The sequence below is a fragment of the Alternaria ventricosa genome (assembly GCF_023758065.1).
Source record: "Alternaria ventricosa strain BMP 2768 chromosome Unknown scaffold_5, whole genome shotgun sequence".
In the NCBI taxonomy this organism is placed as follows: Eukaryota; Fungi; Ascomycota; class Dothideomycetes; order Pleosporales; family Pleosporaceae; genus Alternaria; species Alternaria ventricosa.
This window is the reverse complement of record NW_026055685.1, coordinates 477,803-504,285: the sequence shown is the minus strand read 5'-3', so window position 1 is coordinate 504,285 and position 26,483 is coordinate 477,803. Positions and strand designations below refer to the sequence as shown.

The window sequence follows — 26,483 nt, the reverse complement described above, 5'->3', positions numbered from 1 at the left end:
TGCCTGCTGTACAAGTAGTTTCTATTATTGAGAACGATTGCAATCCCATTTCTTAGAGCCAGAATCTTTGATGTGAACGTCGCCTGATATCTCAGCAGAACGTTCTTAGATGTGAATTTTGCAGGAATGTTTTGTTGAAACTATATATACTGTACATGATTTTCGTCAGTAGCAGAGAAGCGTTGAACACCATTGTCTAAATGCCCCCCTTGGTTCTTCAAACATGCTGTACACGTAACTATATAATACAATACCGTCATATCTCCACACGTCCCGCCTTCATCACACATCTCTCACAACCCCTCTACTTCCTCTCCAGCTTCCCTGTTCCTTTCTCACTAGCATCATGACTAGCCTTGGGCACCATACTCTCGCTCTCGCTAACAGGCTCCTGGCTCTTAACCTGCGCCCGCGCCTTGTTCGCCCTCTCGGTATCGCTGTCGCCCTTTGGCTTCTGCTTGCTCTTCTCCTTCTCCTTCTCGCTATCCAAGCTGCTCATATCTCCCCTTGCGTCGTTGACCGGGTTGTGTTTGGCGTTTGGCTTGTATTCTTCGGGGACTAGGCTGTTTTCTGGTGTGTGAGGTTTCGAGTTGCGTTCACCAGAGAACTTTCCCTTGGCTGAGGCGGCGTGGTCGTTGGTGGAGGGTTGTAATGAGGAGTCTTGTTGCGCGCTGGAGGGGCTGGATGGGGTTTCGGGCGAGGCGGTCATATCGTCTTCGTCATCGGCATCGGAGTCGAGCTCTGAGCCGTAGACTTCGGGGTATTCGCGGAAACAGTTTTGCATGTCCCTGCGTCGAGTTAGCTACTTGCTCAATTGCAAACTTCGCAGGCCTGTTGCGGCTCTACTGTGATGTAAACGTACTTGAACTTGTCGATGCAGTCCATGCCCTTGGGCTCCTCAGTGGAGTACACGAAGCAGCTGAACGCCGCCTTGAACTGCTCACCACAAGGGCCATGGGCCATGCCGCCCAGACATGGGCAATCCCAATTGATCTCGCCTGTTTCCGGGTTGAATGCGCCCTGTTGATCTGCCTCTTCCTCGAGTCCTTCTATGCCGCCCTGGCCATCCTCTGCAGGCTTCGCATTCTGTTGTGCGCGCTCAGCCTCTTTTTGCTTCTGAGCCTCTAGTTGTGCCTGTACTGCTTGTCGTCGCTTGCGCTCTTCGGAGATGGATTCGATGGTCGGGAGGTGCTCGGATTCAACTTCGGTTTCCGGGAGGGGTTGGACAAGTTCTGAGGCAGGATCAGCTACTGTGGTTCAATTCGTCCGTCCATTGGCGTCTGAACATACGTCTTGGCTCCTCTGCGAAAACATCCGTGGTGTTGTAATAGTATATTATTGCTCCGGCAACACCCAGCCTAGCAACCAAGCTCTTGAAACTTCTCGACTTTTGTGATGGTGGTGCGGTGCTCAAGTACCGCCTGGCCGGCGCGACAGACCGTAGTGGCGCGGCTCGCAGCGCTGGACGCGCAATTAACCGTGGGGCTGCACGGAACATGATGCTAAAAGATGTGAAACAGGAAAGAGATGCAAAGAGAGAGACGTGGCGGATGTCAACGGTACACGGAAGTGTCGTCACTACGTAAAAGTTATGGGACCTGCATTTCTAAGCGGAAGGAGCAGGGATCTGCGTGGCTGGAGATCTCGGATCACGTGGTGGAACTTCCGAGAATTCTGGGCATCGTCTCAAGTATATCCGATATGGTAATCAGGACGCCATCGCAAAATCGTTCAAGCATTGCATGCGTAACCTGTTTCACTTTGGTAAAGTCAAGATTGTGTTTGAACGGGTATATTGAACGTTGACCTCATATATACAGAAGTGGACTCATAAAAGCATCTCGCCTCAAGACCGGAACCGAGTAGAGAACCCCTTGCTTGCTATATGGTACCGCGGAAAAGCAAAAGACAACATAGCCAAACCGGCACTGTTCAGATGATCAAGATTTCAGCATGATTCTGTCGTACGAGGTGCTATCGAAGTGGAGTGCAAATTTGAACAAAGCGATTAGACAGCACGTCTATTTCGGGGGGTTGCGCTTGAAGAAGTACCTGTTGCGAATGTTAGCACACGTTCCATCAGAGCACTTCCTGCTGGGACAACATACTGGCTGACGTAGTAGTCGCCAACGCCGAACAGTCCAATGACAGCAGCCCAGGCCGCGACGACCTTGCCGGTCAGCTCGCCGCGGGCATACTGCCTGTATGCGCCAAACCCAACGATGCCACCAACAACGGCAAGACCAACTGCGTTGCTCAGCACGACCGGGTTGTCGGCGTTCTTCTTCATCTTGTCCTTGGCTGCCTCTTTCTTTGCTGCAGCGCGGTCCTTGATGTGCTTGGCCTCTTCCTTGATTTCCTCTTCACGCTCCATGCGCTCGGCTTGCGTGTCGGTCTTGACGGACTGCGACTCGTAGTCCGAGGGGACCGAGGAGATGTGCGGGCTGTCTACGTCGACAAGGGAGTGCACGCTGTCGTCGGAAGCGTGCTCGATCTCAGGTTGGGTGGGGGCGCGACTGCAATGCCACGTCAGAAAAGCTCATACAATTTCATGTCTCAGAGCGCAGTGCTCGTATTTTGATGAAGATGCAGTCGGCGTGCCGCGATACATCGTCAAAGGTGACGTCGGAGGGGTAAACTCCATCCAAACGAACGGGGTGACTTACGCCTGTCCTCAAGTTAGCATTGACACAGATTACAAGCGCTCTTCAATAACTCACCTCCTCGGGGCTCTGCTTGGGGCCCTTGGCGGCCATCTCTGCGTAAGACATGATGTATGAGGGGTAGTGGTGGTTGGATAGAGAAGTGAAAAAAGTGCTGTCGCAAGGGTTGATGTGAGGTTTGCAGATCAGTCGATGGGTACCGGGAAGCTGCGAAGTCAATGGGCGATCGTGTGAGACCGGAAACAGGCTCCCTCACATGCCTGTTCGCTTAGTGGGCGGTGACCGACGTCATCCTGAGCGCGTTAGCGGCGACGTAGCGAAAGCGCCAAGCACAGGAACAGCACATCTATGTGGAGCATCGCAACATGTGAATGATCTGGACCGGATGCATACAAGAACAACAGTCTCAACAATTCATTATATATCGCCGACTTCGCTTAGATGGTCAAGCAGAAAAGCCCCAAGGGTATAAACACAAACTCATCGTAGCCATCGATACATGCCTCACGGACCTCGATACAGATAGGATCCAAAACTGTATGCAGATTCGTATGATACACGAAGACAAGGACAAACAAGCTCTTGGAGATCGGGCCCGCAACGCCCGCTGTAGATACACATGTTGAAAAATGGAAACGATATAACAGAAGTTTTGGGCGCCTTCGATTGCCCTTGTGAGTTTTTGTGAGCGTTGCGCTCACTTTATTCATCACCGAATACTGTTTTGTAGTTTTCCAGAAGCGCTTGCACGGCGACACGCTGCTGTTGTACGTCGGTAAGTTCGCGCTGGATGTCCATAGGCCGCATGATAGTTGGCGCAAAAACGACGGCAACATTGAGTGGTGTCATCTGTTCACATATTAGTCATGGTATACGTTAAACATCTATCGTGTGGACGTACCAAATTGTCACTGGCGTGCTGTATGACCCGCGACAGATGGAACACGAGGAATTGCAAGGTATCACGATGAGCTTTGGGAATTTCGTTCACAGCGGCAGACAAAGCTCTAGACTGAGCAGTCGGCTCTTCCAGTTCTGTACAATCATTAGCACTTGATCTGTCGTCGGATGGTACGAACTTACGGCCAGCTTCAAGGAACTGATCATAGACATCGTATGTGATCAGCGGCACAGGGAGCCTGCGGAAATAGTTCTTCAGCGCAGAAGTGACGGAGTGAATGTCGAGATCTGGATCCGAGATGTCGTGTTCGGTGTCCGTCTCGAAGCCACTGCGCACTTGGTTCACCTGAGAGGTACCGCCGCTTTTACGGTAGATACCTTCCACATCCATGCCGCGAAGCTCAACCTCTTCGATACATCTGCTGACGATGCGTGGAATCATCTGCCGTTCGAATTCGCATCGTGCTGTCAGGTCAGACCCGAAGAGCACTGTACTGGCGTCGGCGGCAGCCAGATTAGTGGTGCTGTTGTTGATGTTCTGCATGGGCCTAAAGCCTTGCGGCGGGCCGCCTGGTCTAACGTTGCCAGGCTTTCCACCGAACCAGCCTCGCGGGGTCCCTTGGTCCATGGTATCCCGGCTTTTGATGGAGCTCGACATGGACATGGCTGCAATGTCAGGCCCGGAGTGCACGGAGCCGTAAGGAGTGCCAATGACCTTGACGTTGTAGTCCTCCTGCTTCTGCTCTGAACCGAATGCTCCCTTGAAGCCCTTGGTGACGTTCTTCGTAATGGCTTGTCCGCCCTTCTTCCAGGTAGAGAATTTGGTGGGTTTACCGGTCTTCCTGATGTTGACGACTTGCGGCTGCGCGACGGTCGCCTCGCCGTCATCGAGATTGGCATAGGAGTGATCATGCGGTATCGCTGGTGCATCCACGGATACTTCGGACTTGCCGCCCTTGTGCTGCGCGTTGTATATGCCAAGACCATTGGCAGCAACATCAAGGTTCTGTCCACTCTTCTTGTTGTTCTTGAGGTTGGTCTGGATGTTATCTACCAGGTCCCTGTTCATGGCGGAAAGTCTAGTGTTAGCGGCCGTGAGCGATTCGTACTCTTGGAAACCCTTGTCTTTCATCTGAATGAGGTTCGAGATCTCCTCCGTCAACTCCGATCTCTTCGTGATCAGGTCCTCTATTTGATTTCCCAAATTGTCTTTGAGCTTCTGCAACGAGTTTGCAAAGTCTTTGAGAATGTCTGACTTGAGTTGACCGATTTCAACGTTGCCCTGACCGCTCTTAGCGTGCTTGAGGTGTTCAGTCATGATTTCAAGCTCGCGAATCACCATCTCACGTTGCGTATCCAAGACAGCCATGGTGTTTCGCTTCTCTCGCAGAACCGTGTTTGCCTGTCTGATGTCGGCCGCACTATGCATCGATTCTTGTAGGCCATTCTTCTCGGCCTCCAGCTCAGCGATCCGCTGCTGGGCGCGGCGCAGCTCGTTGCGCAAGTTGACGCCTTCCTCTTTAGTGTCGGGCGAGGCAACTGTCGGGCTGCTAATGTCGATGGAGCCATTCGTAGGCCATTTCTTGTGACCTCGTGATGTGACTGAACCACGATCACTGAAACTGCGCCCATGCTTGGACACAGCGTTCGAAACTCTCCTGAAAACCCCGTTGTCTTTTTCGTCTCTTCCATCCTGACTTCCAAGCAAACGCGCGAAATCCTCATCCATGGAGAAATCGCCCTGAGCGCTGTATCGAGGAAGGCCACCAGCTCCATATGCATCTCGAGATGCTTCGCTCTGGGCACTGCTGATGGAATCGCTCGTCTTGTGTTGCTGAATGGCAGGTGGTTGCGGGGGTGCGCGTGGAGATGTGAAAGTGTCGGTCGAGGGCGGGGCTGGCCGTCCACCTGAACGTGCGGGGAGAACTGGAGGGTCTGATGGAGTTTTGGAGGCTGGCGAATCCGAAGGACTGAGTATGCCAAGTCCGGCGTTGAGATTCGCGCTGGCTGTGTTGGTGGATGATGTGCGCTCTGGATGGCTTAAAGTCGGTGTGGTGGGTGATGGGGCCCTCTCGTTTCGTGAGATTGGAGCTGAAGGCTTCAGAGTCGAAGCCTTGAGCGAATCACCACGCGCAGGTCGTTCTAGTGGAAGATTGGAGCCGAACGACGATTCTGAGGTTTGAGGTGAATCTTGGGAGCCAAGTGGTGGTGAGCTAGTGAAGGTTGGCTCGATGAGAGGACGACTCAGCCGCGCAGACATGATGTCGTTCTTGGAAGAAGACTGCTGCTGCTGTTGCTGCGGTTGCGGTGATGGCGTCTCGTCGGAGTCCTTGCGTTTGGCCTCCGCCTTCTTGTTCTTGGGTACATCCTGTAACTTGAAGGGTTCTGGACCTGAAGGGGCGGGAGAAGCGTGCTGACTCCTCGACCGAGGCTCAGCGGCAGGAGATTCGCTGGATGTGTCCTTCTTCTTCCTAAGTGTCTCGACCAGTGTGTCCGAAGGCTGCCTTCCTTTCTCCTGGAAGGCAATGTGCGGGCTCTGTGTTTGCGTCTGGCGTCTCTCTTTGGAGGCTTCTCGAGACCCGTTCTCCTTCAGCTTCTCGCGATGGTCGCCAGTGGGCCTACTAAAGTAATCGCGCCCGCTCTTGCTGTCACCGCTTCCGGTCGGTTTGGCTCCCAGTGTTCGGTCATTGAACCTGCTGATGGGTCGGCCGAGCGGTGATGGGCCGGGCGCAGGGTTGGGATCGAGAGCGAAGGGGAGGAGGATGCCGTCGTCGCCGTTGTCTACCAGCTCTGAACGCGCGCTGTCCTTGTTGTATGTTGTTGCTGGAAGTGTGGTATTGTCTGTAGTTGTGGCTAGGTTAGCTATGTGTGAGCATGATGTAGACCATGTGGATTCCATACCCCTTCGTGCAGCATCTCCAATTGGTGAAGCATCGCGCCTGAAGTTTGACGACGAATCACCCCGGCGCGGCTGAGGAGGTCTCGGGGATACGTCGGTCGTGGTGGGCTCCGAGAAGATGTCGGATGGCGTATCCAGGTCTGGGGTGAAGGTGGACTGGGATTGCTCGTGGGGAGGCAGAGCAGGCAGCGATTTGTCCACCTTGGGCGCCACTGAGGGCGGCTTTTTGGATTTCTTGCGCCGTCGAGCCATGAGCGACTCATGACACGACATGCAGAATATACCCTGCGAGGTGCGGGCATAGCGAAGGTTCTCGATCTTGCGCTTGCAATTCCTACACCGGAAGCAGTTGGCACAGAAGGCCTGGTCGCCGGTCAAGATGGCGAGATCCTCGATCTTGTTGCCGCAGTGGTTGCAGCTATATGTACAGTTGTTGCATATCAGGGAGCCGTCGCCGAGCAGCAGCAGGTTCGCATCCGAATCGAGGAGGGTGCCGCACGTGTTGCAGCGGAAGCAGTCGATATGCCATCGGTTTCCGGCTAGGCAATGTTAGCATGTACATCCTCGGCAGGTGGTTGGCATGGGCGGTGGGAGGAAGGCGCGATTGTGGTGGTGGTGCTGGCTCAGCGGGGAAGCATACCGAGCTCGAAGGCCTTGCCTTCCTCGAGGATCTAGACTGCTATGAGCGATTGCAGAGGGGAAGTTGTGGTAGCAGCGGCTCATACCTCTCCGCATCCCTTGCACGGATACACGACCTCGTCGTCGATCGGAGACTCTGGGTAGCCGGTCGGGCTCTCCATGGCGGGCTAGAAATATGCGTGTCGGTGAAGGAGCAGTAGCAATGCTGGCGGGCAGCGCGAGGGCGGGCGTGCAGTCGGCGCCGGAGCCGTGTCGTGCTCGGAGGGACAATTGGCAGCTGGCAGGGCGTGGGCGTGTTCAGTGGTTCGTCGTCTGGGCGATCCCCAAAGTTGCTAGCACCAGACTACAGCGCAGACTACAGTGCAAGGCGAGAGGAGGGCGTGGGTGCCAACGGCGCAAAAGCAAAGGCGACGACCAGCAGCGGCGTCGGTGCACAGGCGAACGGCTTCTGTGCGCGACTCGGGCCCAGGGCAGTTAGGTTGGTCGACGAGACAGGCGCACCTCGCAGCGGCGTCGTGGTGGTGTGGAGGTGCAGAGCCAATGGGCGGGCTAGTGCCTGGTCAGGGTCTGGAAAGATACGCGGCAGACAAATCCATGCGGCGGCCACGGCCAGGGGACCACGGGCGATGGATGTAAAGAGTGAAAGCCTAATCCAGCCTCTGCGCGTGTCCTCTGGCCCCGAGCTGCACTTTTGATAGACCTGCTAAGCGCCTCTACCACGGCTGCCAGCATGTGCCGCACATGGGAACACGACCATGGAATTCCAAACACTCGCACGGCGCAGGCCCAAGGTGGTCAGCTTTCGAGACCGGGCTGCGACTCCAGCTCCACCGCGCTATTACGACGTCTGCAGAGGCCCTGCCAAGCACACGCCATCGCAGATCGTGCGCTCCAGGGCCCCTTCCTCTGACAACGGCCTGTTCACTGCACAACTGACCACCCTAGGGCTATCATTTGCAAACGCCGGCACTCTTGAATCGTCTCTTGATTCAAGTAGTCTCTTTGGTACCAATCCTCAGCCCAGCACACACTGCGCGTGGCGCATATAGCTCTGAACCTCCTGTCTTTCTGACCACCTCCAAGACGCGACGTGGTCATCACCCGCATCACGAGCTCAATTAATAATATCGCTTCTCCCGCACTAATTGGAACTCATCCCTCGATCCTCCCAATCCTCAAAATAGCTGACGCAATCTGAGCCCTTTCCCCTGAAGCGCCTCCATCAGCACATGCCCGTCATCTGCGCTGCACACATGTCTAGCATTAGATCATGCAGGAACGCGGCCGCTTTCTTGACCTGCCAATACATTAACAATCTGTAGCCAGACAAACATTCGCACAGCTTACAATATCATCCGCTTGTTTCAGAGTCCAATGCCGGGTCAGCGCACCATCCTATCGGAAAGTGCGGTCGCCCTCGAGAGATTGAAGGACGCGTTCATTCCCCGCAAAACACCCGTGTCTCTATTTCGAACACTCTCGACGTCCAGCCGCTAGCGAGGCCCTATCATACCGCCTGTGCTCACCAGAACCAATGTTGCACAGGAACCACGCCGTCAACATCCCGTTCGTTGGACTCCTGAGCATTTCTACTCAGCCTTGATCCTCGCGTGCATACATCGCCGAGGTATCCAACTACTTTGCATCATCCTGTACACGTCGGAAAATACTTACCAATCGGCATTTGCTCCCCTCGGAATCCTTCTGCCACGATCCTGAAACAAACGGGAATAACGAGGCGCACACAGACGCGTTTCATCGATCCGAACCACCCTGCTGATCTGCCCGCCTCAAGAGTCAGCGCCCAACCGCGATTTGCGCTCGACCATTAACAACGCCTCTTCTACCCGTACGAGGCATACTTCCAGACAACACCAGGTACCACGTATCACGCATCCGAAGACAGTTGCCGCACATCTGTCTCATCAACGCCTGTCGCAACACCAAAGCTGTTTGACATGTCGTCGTGCCACCCAAACAGCCTTACCTCGGATGCTTGTACCGTCCGCTGCCGTCCGCCACTACGTTTGATCACCACCTGAAAACTCAGGCAATCAGGCTCTGCCTTGTCTCTGTGTTGACTCGAGTTCGGCTGCCGCTGCCCGCCTCAACCTTATCTACATCGCTGAGCGGGTCTCGATCAACCTTATTGAGTCAGTATTATAGTACCTTGCCTTTGGTACACGATTAAGTTTACCAGCCCGTTCGGCAGCATGGGTTACCATATGACTGGTTCCATAGAGAACTTATCGATTTGTTAACTTAGATATCCTGATATACTAAGGTTCGTCGGAAGTCCTATCGGAGCAAGTTGAAGACTGAAATAGATATACTTCCAGATCCCCTGCGGTATCTATTCCTGCTGTGCGATCATCAGACTTTCGCGCGTACGCTGCTTTATTGGCACATGTTCAAGAACTATCACTAGGAACGGTTGTGAAAGTATGATGTCGTGGTGGCGCCTTCCTGACTGAACGTCGTAATGCCAAGCCAGCTCGTCTTGAGCAACACCAACGCTAACAGGCAGGAACGACAACCTTGGAAGTCTCGCAACATTAGCCGGTGCCTTCCTCGAATCACACTCTATCGCGGTGATATTTCAATTACACGAGCATGTGTGGTCCTCAATTTTCCCGTCTGGTGGGTCGGTCCTTCTTGCTAATGATGTATTACTGCGCAGAGCTGCATCCCAATTAGGACTACTAATGCAGGACCCTGTCACCACATGCCGTTCTCACGAATAAAATACTCCGCGGTGCTGAACACATGGGTCCGGACGCGGTACAATACAGTGGGTCCTTCTGTATTCAAGCACTTCATATGCAGACAGCAAGAGCTACCCCGCCCCAACGGATGACTGAGGATATTCGTGGACGAGGTGGCGGGGCACGTTGGAATATTTAAACCTCCCTTTTTACCTGCCCCTCCTCTTTTCTTTTTCCTACAACAGTCTAACTGTCTTTGCAAAGTTCAAGTTATTCAGTATCCGTACTCATCCACTGCTTCAAGGTACTCAAGAACGATGGCTGACCATCATGCAGATACTCGTCCCGACCAAGTATGGCAACCACGATGCAGAACATGTTCCGCACGTGGGCGTTGTCCTCAAGTCACATAGGTACTTTTACAGCTAAGTATACTGCATGAACCGGTGTTCGTTTCCAGCAGTGTCCGTCTTCCATACTGTCGTAGTTCTCCTACTTAAGTGCGGTTGTCGGGCCCTGCTGGATTCGTTCTGAGATTATACGGTTTCGAACTTGATCAGGATAATACCTGCGAAAAGGATCATGCTCTGCTCTGTCTCTCCTGCGTGGAACAGACTTAACAATTCGCAGATTTCGACCCTTGAACCCCTTTCAACATGTCTCCCCCAGCCGCCATTTTCGAGACCCCCGTCGCTAGCAACGACATGGGCATCAAGAAGGACCTCGCTGTCAAGGCTGCCTTCAACGGACAGGCCAAGTCTGTCGCTGAGCTCGAGAACAAGTGGGAGAAATTCACCTTCGCCCCTATCCGCGAGTCGCAGGTGTCTCGTGCCATGACCCGCCGCTACTTCAACGACCTTGACACCTACGCTGAGTCGGACATTGTCATCGTCGGTGCGGGTTCATGCGGTCTGTCTGCCGCTTACACGCTCGCCACCAAGCGTCCCGACCTCAAGATCGCCATCGTCGAAGCTGGCGTTGCTCCTGGTGGCGGTGCCTGGCTCGGTGGTCAGCTCTTCAGCGCCATGGTCATGCGCAAGCCTGCGGAGCTCTTCTTGAACGAGATCGGCGTGCCCTACGAGGACGAAGGTGACTTTGTCGTCGTCAAGCATGCCGCGCTCTTCACATCCACCTTGTTGTCCAAGGTCCTGCAGTTCCCCAATGTCAAGCTGTTCAACGCCACGGCTGTCGAGGACCTCATCACCCGCCCGGCCCCTACCTCCAGCGACCCCAACGCCGTCCGAATCGCTGGTGTTGTCACCAACTGGACTCTTGTCTCTATGCATCACGATGGTACGCTGCAGTCTTGCTTTCTTTTTCTCGGCTCTTACTAATTGTTTACAGACCAGTCTTGCATGGACCCGAACACCATCAATGCACCGCTTGTCATCTCAACCACCGGCCACGACGGCCCATTCGGCGCTTTCTCCGTCAAGCGCCTCGTGTCTATGCAGCAGATTGAGAAGCTTGGTGGCATGCGCGGCCTCGACATGCGCACTGCCGAAGATGCCATCGTCAAGCGCACCCGCGAGGTCGTGCCTGGTCTGATCGTCGGTGGCATGGAACTCAGCGAGGTTGATGGCGCCAACCGCATGGGACCTACCTTTGGTGCGATGGCCCTCAGCGGTGTCAAGGCAGCTGAGGAGGCCGTCGGTGTCTGGGATGAAAGGAACGCTCAGAACAAGGACGCTTAGATGGCATGATCGGCTTCGTCGGACAAAGAGAAGGCTGTCATTACCTAAATCCGTAAAGATCATCTGTACAATGAAATAAATCGCTCGCTCACTATCTGTTGTTGTTTTGACCCGGCTCCTCTCGAAACGTTATTGCTCTTGTCTAGTGCAGCCCGCGCATCCGGCGCAACGGCCTATCACTTTGTCATGGCTGGCCCCGCTTGAGTGATTTACGGTGGTGTTGTCGCGCTTTATGACGTGGCAAAGAAGGAAGTTTCGGGCAGGCCATCTGATGTACAATGTGACGTGAAGATCAAAGCGGCCTTGCCATTCGAATAAGCGACACGTCCTGACCAGCTGTTCGCATTCATCTAGAAGTTTCGAGGGTGGATCGCCGTGCGCCCCTGGGGTAGCGGCAGTGCGGCAATGTAAAGCGCACGGTTGCTCGGACAGTGGTCTAGCGTGAACGGGGATGGCTGCCCGCCGTAAACAACTCTCATAACATATACAAACCACCCCGCCTCAACCGCTGCCGGATTATTTTGCGACAAAGGGCCAATTTGCGCCCACGATGGAGAAAGAGACGTCGGACCTGCTCAAGGCACTCCAGAAGCCGTCGACCGATGTCCAGTCGCGCCTGGCCCTGTTCAGCACGCTCAAGTCGAGCATCAAGCACAATCGGGTCCCTGAAAGTTGTCAGGCTCCTATCTTCGAGTGCATCCGCATCGCCTGCACCGCCGCCACCTCGGCCGCGCTCGTGTCCACGGGCTTCTCGACGCTGAGCCACTTCATCAAGCGCCTGCAACTGCAGAAGGAGACGTCGATTCTTACGTCACAGTCGCCCATACTATGTTCCATCCTCGCCGACAAGTTGGGCGATGGGCGCGAAAGCCACCGCAGCGCCGCCTCGCAGATTCTGGCCGACCTGCACTACCTGTGCTCCATGGAAATTGACGCGCTGATACACGATGCCATCAAGAGCACAAACCCGCGCGCCAAAGAATCCGCCATGTTGTGGGTGGTCAAGGTTGGTCCCCCGTAGCGCATCGGGCAGGCGCGAAAATGTGCTAACGCTTGGGTGACGACAGATGAACAAGAGCGAGGGGCTCCCTTTCAAGAGCTACTCCAACCAGCTCGTGGCAAACTGCGAAGACGCGGATGCCGGCGTGCGCGACACGGCGAAGAAGGCAGTTGTGGAGCTATTTGGGTACGTCCATTGGCGGATATGCTGCACCATGGTAGCAACTGACATCACGACAGACACGCCCCGGAACACGCCAAAGCCAACCTTAAGAAGCAGCTCGTGGCCCTGAATGTCCGGAAAGCCATTGCCACCTACATCACCTCCCACCTCGACGACGACGCCATGGCTAAGAGCGCGGATGTCGCGCCTGCCCAACCACCCGCCCCCGTCGCTCGACCCATCGTATCCAAACGCGCTCAGACGCTGCAACCCGACGTCGGCCTGGCAGAGAGCTTTGCGGATGAGCAGCCACCCCCAGTCGAGGTTGTCGTCATGGACCCCATCCACATCTACACACAGCGCGAGCTCGACGACGTTTTCCGCGACATGGCACCCTGCTACGAAGGCAAAGAGAGCGAGGGCAATTGGCTGGCTAGAGATAAGAACTGCACAAAGTTGAGACGTATACTCAAGGGCAACGCGCCCCATGAGTTTCACGCGACTTTCATCGCCGGCATCAAATCGCTCCTAGACGGTATCCTCAAAGTCGCCAACTCGCTCCGAACAACCATGTCCACCAACGGCTGCCTGCTGGTTCAGGAGCTCGCAAAGACACTCGGCTCTGCGATCGACCCCTGGGTTGAGATTCTCCTGCAATCTTTCATCAAGATGTGTGGTGCTACGAAGAACATCGCAGCGCAGAACGGAGCCGTTACAGTAGACACCATCTTCCAGAGCGTGTCGTACAACAGCCGCGTATTGCAGCACGTAGCCATGGCCTCGCAAGACAAGAACGTGCAGCCCCGAACCCACTCTGCGACCTGGGCAAAGACCCTGATCAAGAGGCACACCTCGCACATCGAACACTCAGGAGGGCTGGAAACATTGGACACCTTGATCCGGAGAGGTGTCACGGACGCTAACCCCAAGGTGCGCGAGGCATACCGAAGTGCCTACTGGACATACGCTTTGGTATGGCCTCAGAGGGCCGAGAAGTAAGTTTGATTATATGGAGGCATCATCAGTCACTAACACAGCTTTCAGGATGTTCGATACGCTCGACAAGCGAGAAAAGACCGCACTCGAAAAGGACCCCAACAACCCGAACGGCTCAGCCCCCTCGTCCACGACAAGCGCAGCTTCGTTTTCGAAATCAATAGGCCCTGGTGCCTCGCGGAGTGCCCTGAAGGAGAAGATTGCTGAACAGAGGAGAGCAAAGCTAGCGGCCGCGAAAGGTGTCCCCGAACGCCCCAACTCTGCTGCTGCTAGTTACACTCCTGTGCCAACATCGCAATCGGCCAAGTCTTTGGGCGCGAGAACAACGTCGAACCTTTCCACGGCTTCTTCGGGACCTGCGCGACCACCCTCGGCCATGTCTGGAGAGTCAACGAAGTCAGCGCTGAAGAACTCGACAGGTACCGGCTCCTTGATGTCGGGAACAGTACGTCGTCCGGTCCGCCGACCAGAGTTGAACCGACCAGCGACTGCGGATCCATATGCTGTTCGACGACCGGGAAAGAGTACGCCCAACATGACCCCAGAGAAGACACCTGCGCCCACGGCGACCAAGAAGCCTGCCGTACCGAAGAGCAGCTCAAGGCCGCGTGCGCAAACGCAGAACAGCCCGCAAGTTAGTCCAGCGCGGCCCAAATCAAGGATTGGCCAACCCATTGCCCATGGCAAGTCTCCTAGTGTGAGCTCTCGTCGCGAGAGTCCGGCTGTGAGCCCAGCAAAAGAGGAGGACCTATCGATGGTGAAGCCTTGGGTTCGATCACAAAGCCAGCATGACGCAGGTACCATACCATTTCGACAAAGGAATGGTCTGGGTGGAAGTGTAGCTGGAGACGATGAGGCTGTGGATGTGGGAGATGAAGACAACTTTACCATGGTCATTCCTAATCTTGCGAAACCAACGACACAATCCACACATGACACGCCACCGAAGCCGAGAAAGTCCATCGGTCGACTGCCAATACCCAGCCCTCGTGCTGCAGCGCTAAGAAGTCCAAAGTCTATGGGGCACCTAGACAGCGCTAGCCTACGGTCTTCGACACGCAGCCCACGCCTAAGGTCACCAGATCGACCAAGCACTCGCGGCACTGACGCCGGAGACGAAGTACAAGTGTTTGAGGATCCATTTGTTGGCGAGGAGCACACACGCGTCGAGAATGGATCAGAAAAGCCGGTCCTCGAGGAGCTTCCCATCAACGAGAAAAGCAACGAGCGCCGCCAAAGTACTGGAAGCATGACAAGCGATGTCATGATGGGTAACGATAACGAAGAGCGCCCTCGCGGCCACCACAAGACGAACAGTACGGGAAGTGTACTGCACACGCAAAGCTACGAGACAAACGATGCTGAAGTGCTGAAGAACCGACAGCTACTCACAAGCGGCATCAAAAAGATTGAAGGACGCACAGTCGAAGCCCACATGTTCCGCCGCATGCAGGATATGGTCAAGTCGAACCAAGAGATCTGGGGACCGAATGACGAGAACTTTGGCAGGCTATTATTGGCATGTCTGGATTTCCTTGAGGCACCCGTCCACGAGTTGAAGGCACCTCAAATGAAGGCTGTCAATCTAAAGGTGCAGGCTCTAGCAACGATTCGCGCGTTGCTATCCCTCTACCGCAAGGAAACCTCGAAGTACTACTCTCGCGTTCTTCGCACTATCTTGCAAACCAAGGCACAGTACGAAAGTACTTCACACATCGCCATCGACCTCGAAGCGACGGCAGATGAAATCGTCAAGTACGGCCAGACTCTGGACTGTCTCAACACCGTCCTTGCGATGATTGAGGACACACCCGCATCCACTCCAACATCGTCGCCAAACTCCAAATCCTCAGTTTCTTCCCAACCGGGCCAAGCGTCGACCCGCTCTACAACTATGGCCTTGACCACTCTCGCATCCCTCGTGCAGATGAGCGGCGCCAAGAACGTAACACTATCACCCGAGCAGACTGCTCGTCTAGGCAGACTAGCTGTACGCTGCATGGACGACCAAGACGCCGACGTACGCAAAGCAGACATCGAGTTCTGCATCGCCCTCCACGAACGCATCAACGGCTCCGACGGCGCAAAAGAAGATGGCGGCTTCTGGAAAGCCGTTGCCGGCGCGAGGGAACAGCACTTGAACCTCTTGACATACTACCTTGCCAAGAAGGCTAAGGCCTAGGTGGCTGTCCTTCCTTTGCGATTGAAGCATCTGGCTTGAATTGAGCCCGCACAGCCAGCTCTCTCTGTATTAGCACTTGGAATGTCTCGTTTGTTGGAATTGGTGGTTAGCGACCGCATCTCCTATGTCACTCATTTGGTCTGGCGTTTGACCTTTTGTGGCTTTTGTTTTCCTTGAAGGCGTTTTGAGAAAAGCGGGATCGCTCCGGTAGTCAGTCACTTTTCATCAACGTCTTGAATTCGTTACTTTCTAGCCTTGTTCTTTGTGGGGCAGTAGGGTCTAGGGCTGGGAATTGGTAGTTGAGATATGTAATTCTATGCAACTTTTTCTTCTTCTTGAATGCATATCTTCCTTGCGTACTGTTTGATGTAGGTATTGTTGAAACTGTAGAGTTTGAAGCCAATAACTTATCTACTGCTGCATTACAGCGAATATAAGGTGTTTAGGAAATACACTTACATTGAGATTACTATATAGAGTTACTCGACCGCGTTTTCTTGCCCTCCAGGGCTGCTCTGCATCAACATTCCACCGTAATAGAAGCCAATAACTCGTGAGATCAAAGGCAAGCGCGAAAGCTAAAAGAATTCGATGACATCGTGTGGGCAGCACCTGCCACCCCGATTTCCCCGGCTAGCGCGTGACGCGTACCCACTCAGAACGCGTCGAGCTCACCTGGGAAGGGACGCATCGTTACCCTCATCACCAGCACTGCACAACCAAATTTCAGCCTCCGCCATCCTGGATATACACAGCCCTGAAGCGTTTCCTATCGCGATAGCTTTTCTCGTCGGTACGGCAATCATCGCGGCGCCTAGGGAACACCGCCGAGACGCAACCGAAGCACAGGCTCCCAAGAGACCGACGTCCGCTCAGGCATGGAGATGACGAGGGAGTATCGATTATCAAGCCCTTACGGCATGATGCAGATGGCTCATCTTCGTGGTCTCGTGCTCGATATAGGCGCCAGTAACGCTAACGTCATTCTCTGGACGGTATGTGCCTAGGCCCTCCAGCGGTGCGTACTTTTCGCATAAATACAACATGTCGTTGTAAGCTCTGGAAATCGTAAGCTCGAGTCTACACTCCTTCAAATGAATACTCACGTAGCTCTCGAAATACTACCCGGATGGCCCGCGGAATCGTTCAAATATATATGGATACTGTAAAGTCGATTGCGGTCGTCCCACTCATCTACAGGCTCGGACGGTTCGATATGGCGCTGATACAATCGCATGTATATCGGAGAATTGAAGTGACAGGCCCAAGACGCTCTCCATGTGCCGAACTCCATCTCATTATGGGCATACACACATCCAGGGTCGAACAGGATTGTATCGCCGGTCTCCATGTCGATGCCAACATTCTGTTCCCACAAATCGCCGTGGATCAACACTGGCTCGATATTCCGGCCATCCGACTGGAGAGCACCTAGGAGTCTTGGAATAACGACGTTGATGACTTGATTGCAGGCAGCATCGAACTCTGGCCAAGGACCGTTGGTCTCGTTGTCATATTTGATCACATCGTTGAGCAAATTGGTAAAGCACGCCACCCAGGTCCTCTCCCATTTCGTCGTGCGTACAAACTTGCCGCACACTGTTGGTACGTGGAATCCGAACATGCCATTTGGAGATTTCCCTTCGATGTGCATTCTGGCAACTCTCTCCACCAGGCTTGCCGGTTCTGGGGCTGGCACCAGGTCCATGTCGTGGTGGTTCCCAAGGAAGAAATAGACCTGGGTGCTACCATCGAGATACTTTCCCCATCCTGTCGCTCGAGGAACCAGACCTGGAACTATCTTGTTGATAGCGCGTGCAGATTCGTACTCGCCTTCGACAAGAGCCTTTGAGCCCTGGCCGGTGGCGCACTGTGTGTTGCAACGATATGTCAGCAAATACAGATACCTTCTAATCTACCACGACATACTTTGAGGAAGTAGGTCTTTGAGCTTTGGTCCGGAAGTGTCACGTCAATCTTTGCTGTCTTCGTCCAGGCAGAAACACCGCAAGGCTCTGCAGATATGATCCTGGTACCGACAGGCATAGCTAATCCGTAGTGCTTAGTGTACGAAACCTGACGTCGGGGTTGTAGGAACGCCTACCTCTGGTCACAGCCCGGTGAATGCAGAACGTCCCTCCTATTTCGGTTTCCCATTCTAATAGATTCATCATGGCGAATATGAAAGACTAGCACGCGACTATGCGTGGGAGACCCGCCCTTATGATATGTCGGCTCTCGAATAGCAGAGGGAACAGCTGATGGAAGCCTTGTATGCGGGTACGTTATCTTCTGCTTACGTTGGATACTAAGATGGTGGCACAAGAACAGCTTCAGTGTTCACCGCACGCAAGATGATTCGCGGGTCGGCAGCCACGAGCGGGACGTCGCTCCCGCCCTTGATCACTATCGATAAATCCGCCTCCCTTCTGGTTCCAAGAGACGCCACATTACAGGCATCCATCAGAAGGACACCAGGACTGCGCCCCCAATTAACAGGGCTGCGCGACTATGATTAGCTGGGTTGAGACTCCCAGACGAACGAACACTACCCCGCATGCAGCCCCCAACTTGAACGGCGACTGAGATGCATGCCACATGCGACCGGTCAGCACTTTGAGGCTTAGATATCGCCACGCAATCAAAGTATCTCTAACCATGAATGTCGCGTGTCCAGAGACGGTCTCTCAGCACGTTCGTGAGAACCTTTCCCTAGTATGGTAAGTGCTACTGAGCAAATACACAGATCGCAGTCTTAATACTCCTTTAGGCTTCGAATACCTTGAATTTCTTAAGAGGTGCGAGCAGAAGAATTCGGCGAAGAGAAACAGGCGATGTCGACCCGTTGCTCCTTCCAGATCAGGGAGACGATGTTCGCTCCTCGAACACTCCTTCGCCATCTCAAACGTCCACATCTCCAACTCACATGGACCCTGGAGCTCTAGGACTAAACGTAGTATATACACCAGACAACGGACATAAAGCCGACATAGTCTTCATACATGGGCTTGGTGGAAGTAGCCGTATGACTTGGTCGAAACACAAAAGCCCTGGACTCTTCTGGCCCTTGACTTTCCTACCACTCGAGCCAGATATCTGCCTCGCGAGGATCCTGAGCTTTGGCTACGATGCAGATTTCACCAACGGCAGCAATGCCACCAACGTGATACTGGACTTCGCCAAAACTCTACTGTACAATCTCAAGTATTACACGGATGACAAGAGCGAAAATCTGAACATGGGTCAAGTGAGGCAATGTTATCGTTGGCTTTTGCGTTTGCTAAACCACATTTCAGGTACCTTTGCTGTTCGTAGTCCACAGCATGGGCGGTCTAATCGTCAAAGAGGTAACACCACTCATCAATTGCAAGTACCTTGCTCACACTTTCCAGGCCTACATGCAGGGTCAAAACGATCCAGAGTACGAAAACATAGTAAAAGCCATTTCAGCAATCATCTTCCTCTCGACCCCACATCGTGGCACTAATTTGGCCAACGTGCTCAACCGAATTTTACAGTCGACTCCCGTGACAAATTCCAAGCCTTTCATTTCTGAGCTGACGCGGAATTCCTCCACGTTACAGAAGCTGAATGAACAGTTTCGTCACATTGCACCAAAGCTAAAGATCGTTTCCTTCTACGAGACACAGCCAACTTCGATCGGGCCAAAGAGTGCACGAGCGCGAGTGGTGGGTGACCTAGTTGCACATGTACAACTTTAGCTTCACTGCTAACATGCAAAGATGGTGCTAGAAAGGGATTCGTCGCTGCTCGGATATCCTGGAGAGACATCCAACCCTCTGAACGCAGACCACCACGGTGTCTGCAAGTATGAGAGCCCTCACGACCCGAACTATATCACAGTGAGGAACGTTCTCAAGTCACTCGTCAGCAAGTCAATATCGAAGAGTCAATCTGGAAGCCAGAGCGCACCGAGAAGGAGACGATCAAGGGATCTCAAAGCCATATTAGCTATCGCCGAGTTCCCTAACACTGACTACATCTTCTTCCGGGACCAATGGGTGCAGGGTACTAACCAATGGATTCATGAAGAACAGCGCTTCGTGGATTGGCTCAATCCACACACATCCTCTCATCAGATACTGTGGCTAAAAGGAGCCACGGCAAGAGGAAAGTCGGTCCTAAGTTCGTTTATCATCAACTGCCTGATCGAGCGCGATCTCTGCTGTCAATACTTTTTCGTGCGGTTCGCAGACAGAAGAAAGCGCACTCTGAGCTTTCTCCTACGTTCCATCGCTTATCAGATTGCGCAACAATTACCTGAATTCCTGCAAAAGGTAGCGGAGATTGAAAGCGAAGCTGTCGACTTTGAGGCTGCAAACCCGAGGACAATCTGGGATCGGATATTCAGATCCATATTGTTCAAGCTCAGTCCTAGCAAAACACTTTACTGGGTCATCGATGGCCTTGACGAAGCCGATAATCCCAAAGCCCTGATAAGCCTGCTCTCTGACATTGCTGGTTCTGCGACACCTATCCGAGTCCTCTTGGTCAGTCGCGACACTACAGAGATAGCTGCTGGTCTGGAGCATACACCAGACACAATCTTCCAAGAGATGATGATCATCGAGGGCCATGTGGATGATTTACGTTGCTACGTTGACCGGGAACTCATCTTGCCAGGTAGCAAGAGCTTCAGGGATGATATTATTCAGCGTATCTTGCATGAAGCGCAGGACAACTTTCTCGTAAGTCAATCATCCAGTACCATGCTATGATGTTGCTAACCTCTCAGTGGGTACGACTCGCTGTAGAAAAGATCAATTCGTGTCATACGCACTCCGCCGTCGAGCAAGCTTTTCACGAGTTTCCCCGTGGAATGGAAGCAATCTACGACCGGATGGCTGTTACCATCGCCGAGCACCAATCAGCTGCCGACACCGCTCTAGCGTCAGTCGTCCTTCAGTGTGTCACATGTGCATTCCGCGCCCTCACAATAGAGGAGCTCTTGCAGGCACTAGAAGGTGACACACATGAGTTTCTAGACATTCAGGAGTCCATCAAGAATGTCTGTAGCGGCTTTGTGGTCATTGACAATGATGGCAACGTTGCAATGATTCATGAGACGGCTCGAGAGTATCTGCTTGGCGCTATCCGCCGGCCTTTCCAGGTAGATCGACGCCAAGCACATGGGCAGCTGTTCCTAAGCTGCATGCGATGTCTCATGTCTAGTGGCCTTCGATCAGAGGTTACTCATGATATACCGGACTTTGCAAGCTACAGCTCGAACTGGTGGTCATCTCATTTGGCAGCAGTGCCAGCCGGTAGTGAAGCCGTGGCTAGTGTCATAAACAAATTCCTGACAGGCGATTGTGTACTAACGTGGATACATATCCTAGCAAGTGAACTTCGGCTTCGCATACTCATTCAGGCGTCGAGAAACCTGCTCGGCTATGTCAGCAAGAGGAAATCCCAGCTTTCAGCCAATATCGGAAGGAGGGACGTAGTGGAGCTGGAGCAGGCCGAAGCCTGGGCAGTGGATTTCGTCAAGATAATTGGCAAGTTCGGCACCATCCTGCGACGCAACCCCCCTACGATACACAAAACTATTGCTCCTTTCTGTCCGCACAACTCAGCTATCTATCAGCAGTTTGGTAGAACAGAACAAAGGAATCTGATGGTTTCCGGAATTTCGACACAGACGTGGGATGACTCTCTCGCAAGATTATCATTCGGGTTTGGTACCTATGCATCCTTTGTAGCGACTGCGGGAAATCATGTCGCTGTACTGGCCGCCTCGGGAAAAGCGTCATTGTTCGACACTTCCCTCTTTGAGGAGACAGCGACGAGTCCCATCAGACACGGTGAACGTACGTACATGATGAAACTGAACTCTTCCGGGACCTTACTCGTCACATACGGCTACAGGACTACGAAGCTCTGGGTAATCTCTACGGGAGACTGTATAGCGACAATGGCGAACCCAGCGACACGACCGCGGCCACTTGTCATCGCCTTTGTGAACAACAACACAACGTTGTTAGTTGGATCAGACGACAAGAAGTTACGTTCGCTTGAGATTAACAAGCCATTGCCGACCTGGAATCTTGTCGCGACATTTGAGGAAGACGAACTCAAAGGCCACTTCTTGAACGCCGCAAGCTACATGGCACTTAGCGATGACGGCAGTTTGGTTGCAATTGCATACCGTGGTCATCCGCTATCCGCGTGGGAAGTAGAAGGCCCTTATCACGTTGGCCACTGCTGGCGTGCCCGGAAAGAAGTTGCAAGAGGCGAAGTCGCTGCAGCAAAGTGGCTCCCGCATTCTCCGCAAGTCCTGGGACTATACAATGACGGGGTAGTCTTTAGGTGGGATCCATATGGAGGCGAGCCCGAAGAGATCTTCACAGGCGCTTCAGTACTCACCGTTAGCGGAGACGGAAACTTATTCGCAACGGGTGATGTGCGGGGCGCGATCAAGATATATACCACCAGCACCTTTCACCTGATCTACCAACTTGCATCTCAAGACGCCATCCTCGGCTTAGCGTTCAGCGCCGATCACAGACGCATCTACGACGTGCGAGGCTACTACGGAAACACCTGGGAGCCTGCAGCATTGGTGCGATATGCGGAGAGTGCAATCAAAGGAACGGATACCGAAGGCGAGTCGGAAAGCTCATCGCAAGAGTCGATAACGCCTGTTCACACATCCCGGAGGATAGATGCCATCACCGTGCTCGCAGCTTCGCCAAACGGTCAGTACTACTGCTACGGGACTGAAAGCGGCCGCGTAATGCTATGCAACACCCAAGAAGTCGAGGCGACAGAATTGCATACCTCCAGAGGCTTTTTGAGCATCGAGCAGGCGGCCTGGAGTGACGATGGCCGTTACATATGTTTTGCCGACTCGGGCAAGAAGGTTTTCGTCATGGCTACGAGCAGGAATCCATCAGGCAGTGACGGTGTTGCGCAGCATCAATTCGAAGTCTCGCTCAAGACCCTTACGGATGGGTCTATACAGCAACTGCTGTTCCAGCCAAACTCGAGCCATTTGTTCGTAGCTACATCAGCCACGCTCTGCACGATCTCACTCGAGTCAGCCTCGGTAGTGCGCTCAATACCCGCGCCCGAACATGACCGCAAGTGGATTGTGCATCCTCAAGATCCAGCGCTGATTCTTGGCTTTGGTCAAAACTCAGTCGTGATGCTATCATGGGACTTGAACGATCGTGGCACGTATCATGTCGAGAGATCACTTGAGCCAGATACCCCAGCCCCACCAGCTCAAGCAGCTACGTCAAGAGCTGTGGAGCGCATACTCGTCACGTCAGACAAGCAACACATTCTCGTTCAGATGTCGCGAAGCAGCGAGTCCAAGTTCAAAGAGTTGCTCTACTTCACGACATCATCCCTATCAACAAGTACGAGCGTCGACACTCAACCAAAGGAAGCTAGCGAGCATCGACAAATTGTCGTTCCCATTTTCCTCCCAGAAGAAATGGCTTCTCAAATCGGTTTAGCGCTGTCTTTCCTCAAACGTGATCGATTACTCTTCTTGTCTCGGACCTTTTCGATCTGCTCCTGGGAGATTCCGTCGGAAGCTAGACTCGCGCAACCATCACAAGCCACGAATCAACAGACCCATGAGAAGAAAGGATTCAGCGAGATATTTGCATTACCAGCAGACTGGGTTAGTAAAGACTGTCTCGAGTTATGTATGATTTGGCTTCAAGAAAGATCTCTTTTGTGCCCGCGGAATGGAGAGGTCGCAGTGGTGAGATGCTCAAGCTTCAGTTGAGCATATAAGATTGATCATGTAAAGAGCACTACGAACTACATAGTTGCTTTTGTCGCCATGCAGTTCCTTTGTGGTAATCAACGAGAAACAAACATTGAGCAAGCAGGCATAATCCGCCCATGAAGGTGAATGTTCCGCCTACGCCCATCGAGTTTATCATTGGTTGCAGAAACGATACTGTGACTGCTGCTAAGGCGCAGCGGACTATATTGCTAGATGCTTGTGCGACTACCGGTGCTCGATTGTTCTTGTCTACGAGTAGCGTGTTATATATCTGCGAGATCTTCAGCTCTCAAACTCCATGTGAAGGATTCTCAGGAAGAAACTGACGCTGAAGTCGAGCTGCATACAGAACCCTGTTACAAACTGCAGGACGAGTGATACAGCCATTGGCTTCAGTGTTTGAGCATCAGTACAAGTAGACTTCGGAGACATGACACACCTGTTGGTAATGCAACACCCACCCATAGGTTACGATCGACGCAACAGTCATGAACATGGGTATCCAGATGACCTGCAGACGAGCCTTCTCGACAGAAAAGCTGTCCAAGTCATCTCCACCAACCTTATCGGTAGATAGACCTTGCGCAGTACGAGCTTTGCGCCATGCTCGATTTAAAAGCCGGCCAGACACGAAAGTAGATACAGCTCCGCCGATACCGAAGGGAAGGTAGATGAGTCCGGCTTGGAGCTGATTCAGGTGATATATGTCGACGAATAAGGTTGACAGTGATGCATTGATACAGGTGTGTACAACGTAAAGCAGTCCGCAAGCTAAGATGATAACCGCGTTGTCTAAACGTCGAAGTATCATGAGCGACTTGAGGGGATTAGGCATACGCCAAACTCGTGCAAGCTCAACATCACTGACATTCCAGTGGCGCATCATGAGCGGAGGTGGTAGCAGAGGCTTCGTCGGCCGAACTGATCCATTGCCCACAATGTTTCGCGACGTCTCCGGTAGGCACAGCAACATAGCTGCAAGGCATGATCCCGATACGATGCACAGGAACCAAAAGATCCAAGGCCAGCCAGCCACCGAGGTGAGGCTTCCGCCGAGAACTGGCCCAATGCTAGGTGCTGTTGTCACACTGGCGACTATGAGCATTTTTGTGTCTTAATAGCGGAAGAATAGACGAACGCGAAGGATACCAGTGCGGCGAAAGAGCCTCTTTCCGCCGGAGACGCAATGTCAACGACAACGCCATACGCTATCGAGAACGTACCTGACAACGTTAAGAGGCAGACTCAACGACTGCAATAATACATACCAGAAATCGCCAAAGCCTGCAACGCGCGAAGAGCAAGAAGCGCCGGATATGTCTTCGACAAAGCGATAGCAAGATTCGCGATGAAATATACTGCTAAAGTAACAGCATACACCGGTCGCCGTCCCAGAATTTCTGCCGCATCAGCCACCAGCATGGGAGAGAAAGTTGCGACCGCCATGTACGTCGTCACGGTCAAGTCGATGTTATTGACAGAAACTCCTAGTTCTCTCGATAACGTCGGAATGGCGGGGAAGTATACAAAACTGCTCAGCGTGGAAAACCAGGCTGCGTAAGATGCTAGCGCGACGATGCACCATTTTTCGGCTTTGGTGAAGACGGAGTAGCGCTCGGTAGATTCCGTGGTGATTTCGCGATTGCTATCGATCGTAACCTTTTCGCTGGACATGTCTTCTTGGTGGAGCGAGATGTTGAGAGGCATCAACTGCGCTTCTGGTATTGGGGCTGGCGCTCAAGATTGGGGTACGAGGCGTTCTGACGTAGCGACAGGCGGCGTGGCACACATGCGTTTACCCCTCGCCTCGATCGCTGCCAATGAGATAGCATTCCAGTACACAGAGTGTGATCTTTGTATCACTGACGTAGTCTGGTAATGTTTTCTGCTAGAGCATTGCTCGTTGCGATTCGAAGCTGGCTATCTGCCGCTAGCACTGTTCACTTCTACTCCACGGTACCCATATCATCTAGTACAACGGCTCTAGACGCATTCGATGTAATCTCACGATCACCTTGCATGCTTTTATCTTGATGTAGGCTGCAGACCTGTTCAGGTTTTTCGGGATACGAGGAGGTGCAGCGACGATCTTGCGCATCCGTATGTAGTGTTCAGTAGTCGTACCTGCCGCTACACAAAGCTACAGTGCTAAAAGTCGCGTAGGGCTTTGAAATCGAAGAAAGAGCAAAACAGGTTGCGCCCATCGTGGAACTGCAGTGGTAGGTGAGAAAACTGCGCGTCATGGCCTAGCCGGCCCCGGACCAGGGTGGCGGGGCAGTGCTAGACAGCCATCACCAAGAAGGAAGCCTGGCACTGCCACACTTGCAAATCATTCACTTTGGGAACATGTTACGCCGATTGCTCCTTCTGGCTTTCATACTGCCAACGCTCATTTACCACACTAATGACTGATCACCAGGCTCTATAGCCGCTCATCTTATCGCACAGCCACTGTGTCTCGCACCATCTGTTGAAGGTTACCTCGATCATAGGCGTAGCCTGATAACACTCGACATGCCTGTCGCGCAAAGCTTCCGAAATTTGACCAAGTGAGCGATGAGTTTGCTATCACGAAACGACGAATAATTGTTTACTAACGCCGGAGTGATTAGCTATGGGCGCGATGCACTGGCTGATTTGATCGATGCCCCAAGGAGACTGACGGCCAAGCGAAAAGGGCGCTGCTCTCCTAGTCCGGAACCCCCCGAATCTCAAGAAGCAACACGAGCCACTCACGACTCCCTTAATACATCACCACCACATCAGCAAAGACACTCTTTCGATAGGATAGATCGCATTCATCAAACTCAAGAGGCAACCAATGCACCCACGCGAACGTACCGATACCGGAAACTCAGCGGAGCTAATTCAATCAGAT

At 53.2% G+C, this 26,483-nt stretch overlaps 6 protein-coding genes across 6 annotated transcripts; 3 read left to right on the top strand and 3 right to left on the bottom strand.

Annotated features, from left to right (window-relative positions):
- Positions 1-304: 304 nt before the first annotated feature.
- Positions 305-1,498, bottom strand: J4E93_003540 (uncharacterized protein; the record flags this gene model as incomplete). The annotated part of the gene is made up of 3 exons (XM_049341476.1): positions 305-788; positions 863-1,232; positions 1,291-1,498. The coding sequence occupies 3 exons, from the start codon at positions 1,496-1,498 to the stop codon at positions 305-307; spliced, it is 1,062 nt and encodes a 353-aa protein (XP_049200981.1).
- A 523-nt stretch (positions 1,499-2,021) lies between these two features.
- On the bottom strand, positions 2,022-2,771 carry J4E93_003539 (uncharacterized protein; the record flags this gene model as incomplete). The annotated part of the gene is made up of 4 exons (XM_049341475.1): positions 2,022-2,052; positions 2,109-2,516; positions 2,667-2,673; positions 2,717-2,771. The coding sequence occupies 4 exons, from the start codon at positions 2,769-2,771 to the stop codon at positions 2,022-2,024; spliced, it is 501 nt and encodes a 166-aa protein (XP_049200980.1).
- A 594-nt stretch (positions 2,772-3,365) lies between these two features.
- Positions 3,366-7,262, bottom strand: J4E93_003538 (uncharacterized protein; the record flags this gene model as incomplete). Its single annotated transcript, XM_049341474.1, has 6 exons — positions 3,366-3,512; positions 3,565-3,698; positions 3,747-6,404; positions 6,465-7,001; positions 7,103-7,133; positions 7,188-7,262. The coding sequence occupies 6 exons, from the start codon at positions 7,260-7,262 to the stop codon at positions 3,366-3,368; spliced, it is 3,582 nt and encodes a 1,193-aa protein (XP_049200979.1).
- A 3,200-nt stretch (positions 7,263-10,462) lies between these two features.
- Positions 10,463-11,500, top strand: J4E93_003537 (uncharacterized protein; the record flags this gene model as incomplete). Its single annotated transcript, XM_049341473.1, has 2 exons — positions 10,463-11,099; positions 11,151-11,500. The coding sequence occupies 2 exons, from the start codon at positions 10,463-10,465 to the stop codon at positions 11,498-11,500; spliced, it is 987 nt and encodes a 328-aa protein (XP_049200978.1).
- A 550-nt stretch (positions 11,501-12,050) lies between these two features.
- STU1 (suppressor of tub2 mutation) lies at positions 12,051-15,840 on the top strand (the record flags this gene model as incomplete). Its single annotated transcript, XM_049341472.1, has 4 exons — positions 12,051-12,506; positions 12,568-12,686; positions 12,740-13,657; positions 13,707-15,840. The coding sequence occupies 4 exons, from the start codon at positions 12,051-12,053 to the stop codon at positions 15,838-15,840; spliced, it is 3,627 nt and encodes a 1,208-aa protein (XP_049200977.1).
- Positions 15,841-18,766: 2,926 nt separating this feature from the next.
- Positions 18,767-23,602, top strand: J4E93_003535 (uncharacterized protein; the record flags this gene model as incomplete). Its single annotated transcript, XM_049341471.1, has 4 exons — positions 18,767-19,087; positions 19,137-19,529; positions 19,584-20,549; positions 20,597-23,602. 4 exons carry the CDS (start codon positions 18,767-18,769, stop codon positions 23,600-23,602), a joined length of 4,686 nt encoding a protein of 1,561 aa, XP_049200976.1.
- Between the last annotated feature and the right edge of the window lie 2,881 nt (positions 23,603-26,483).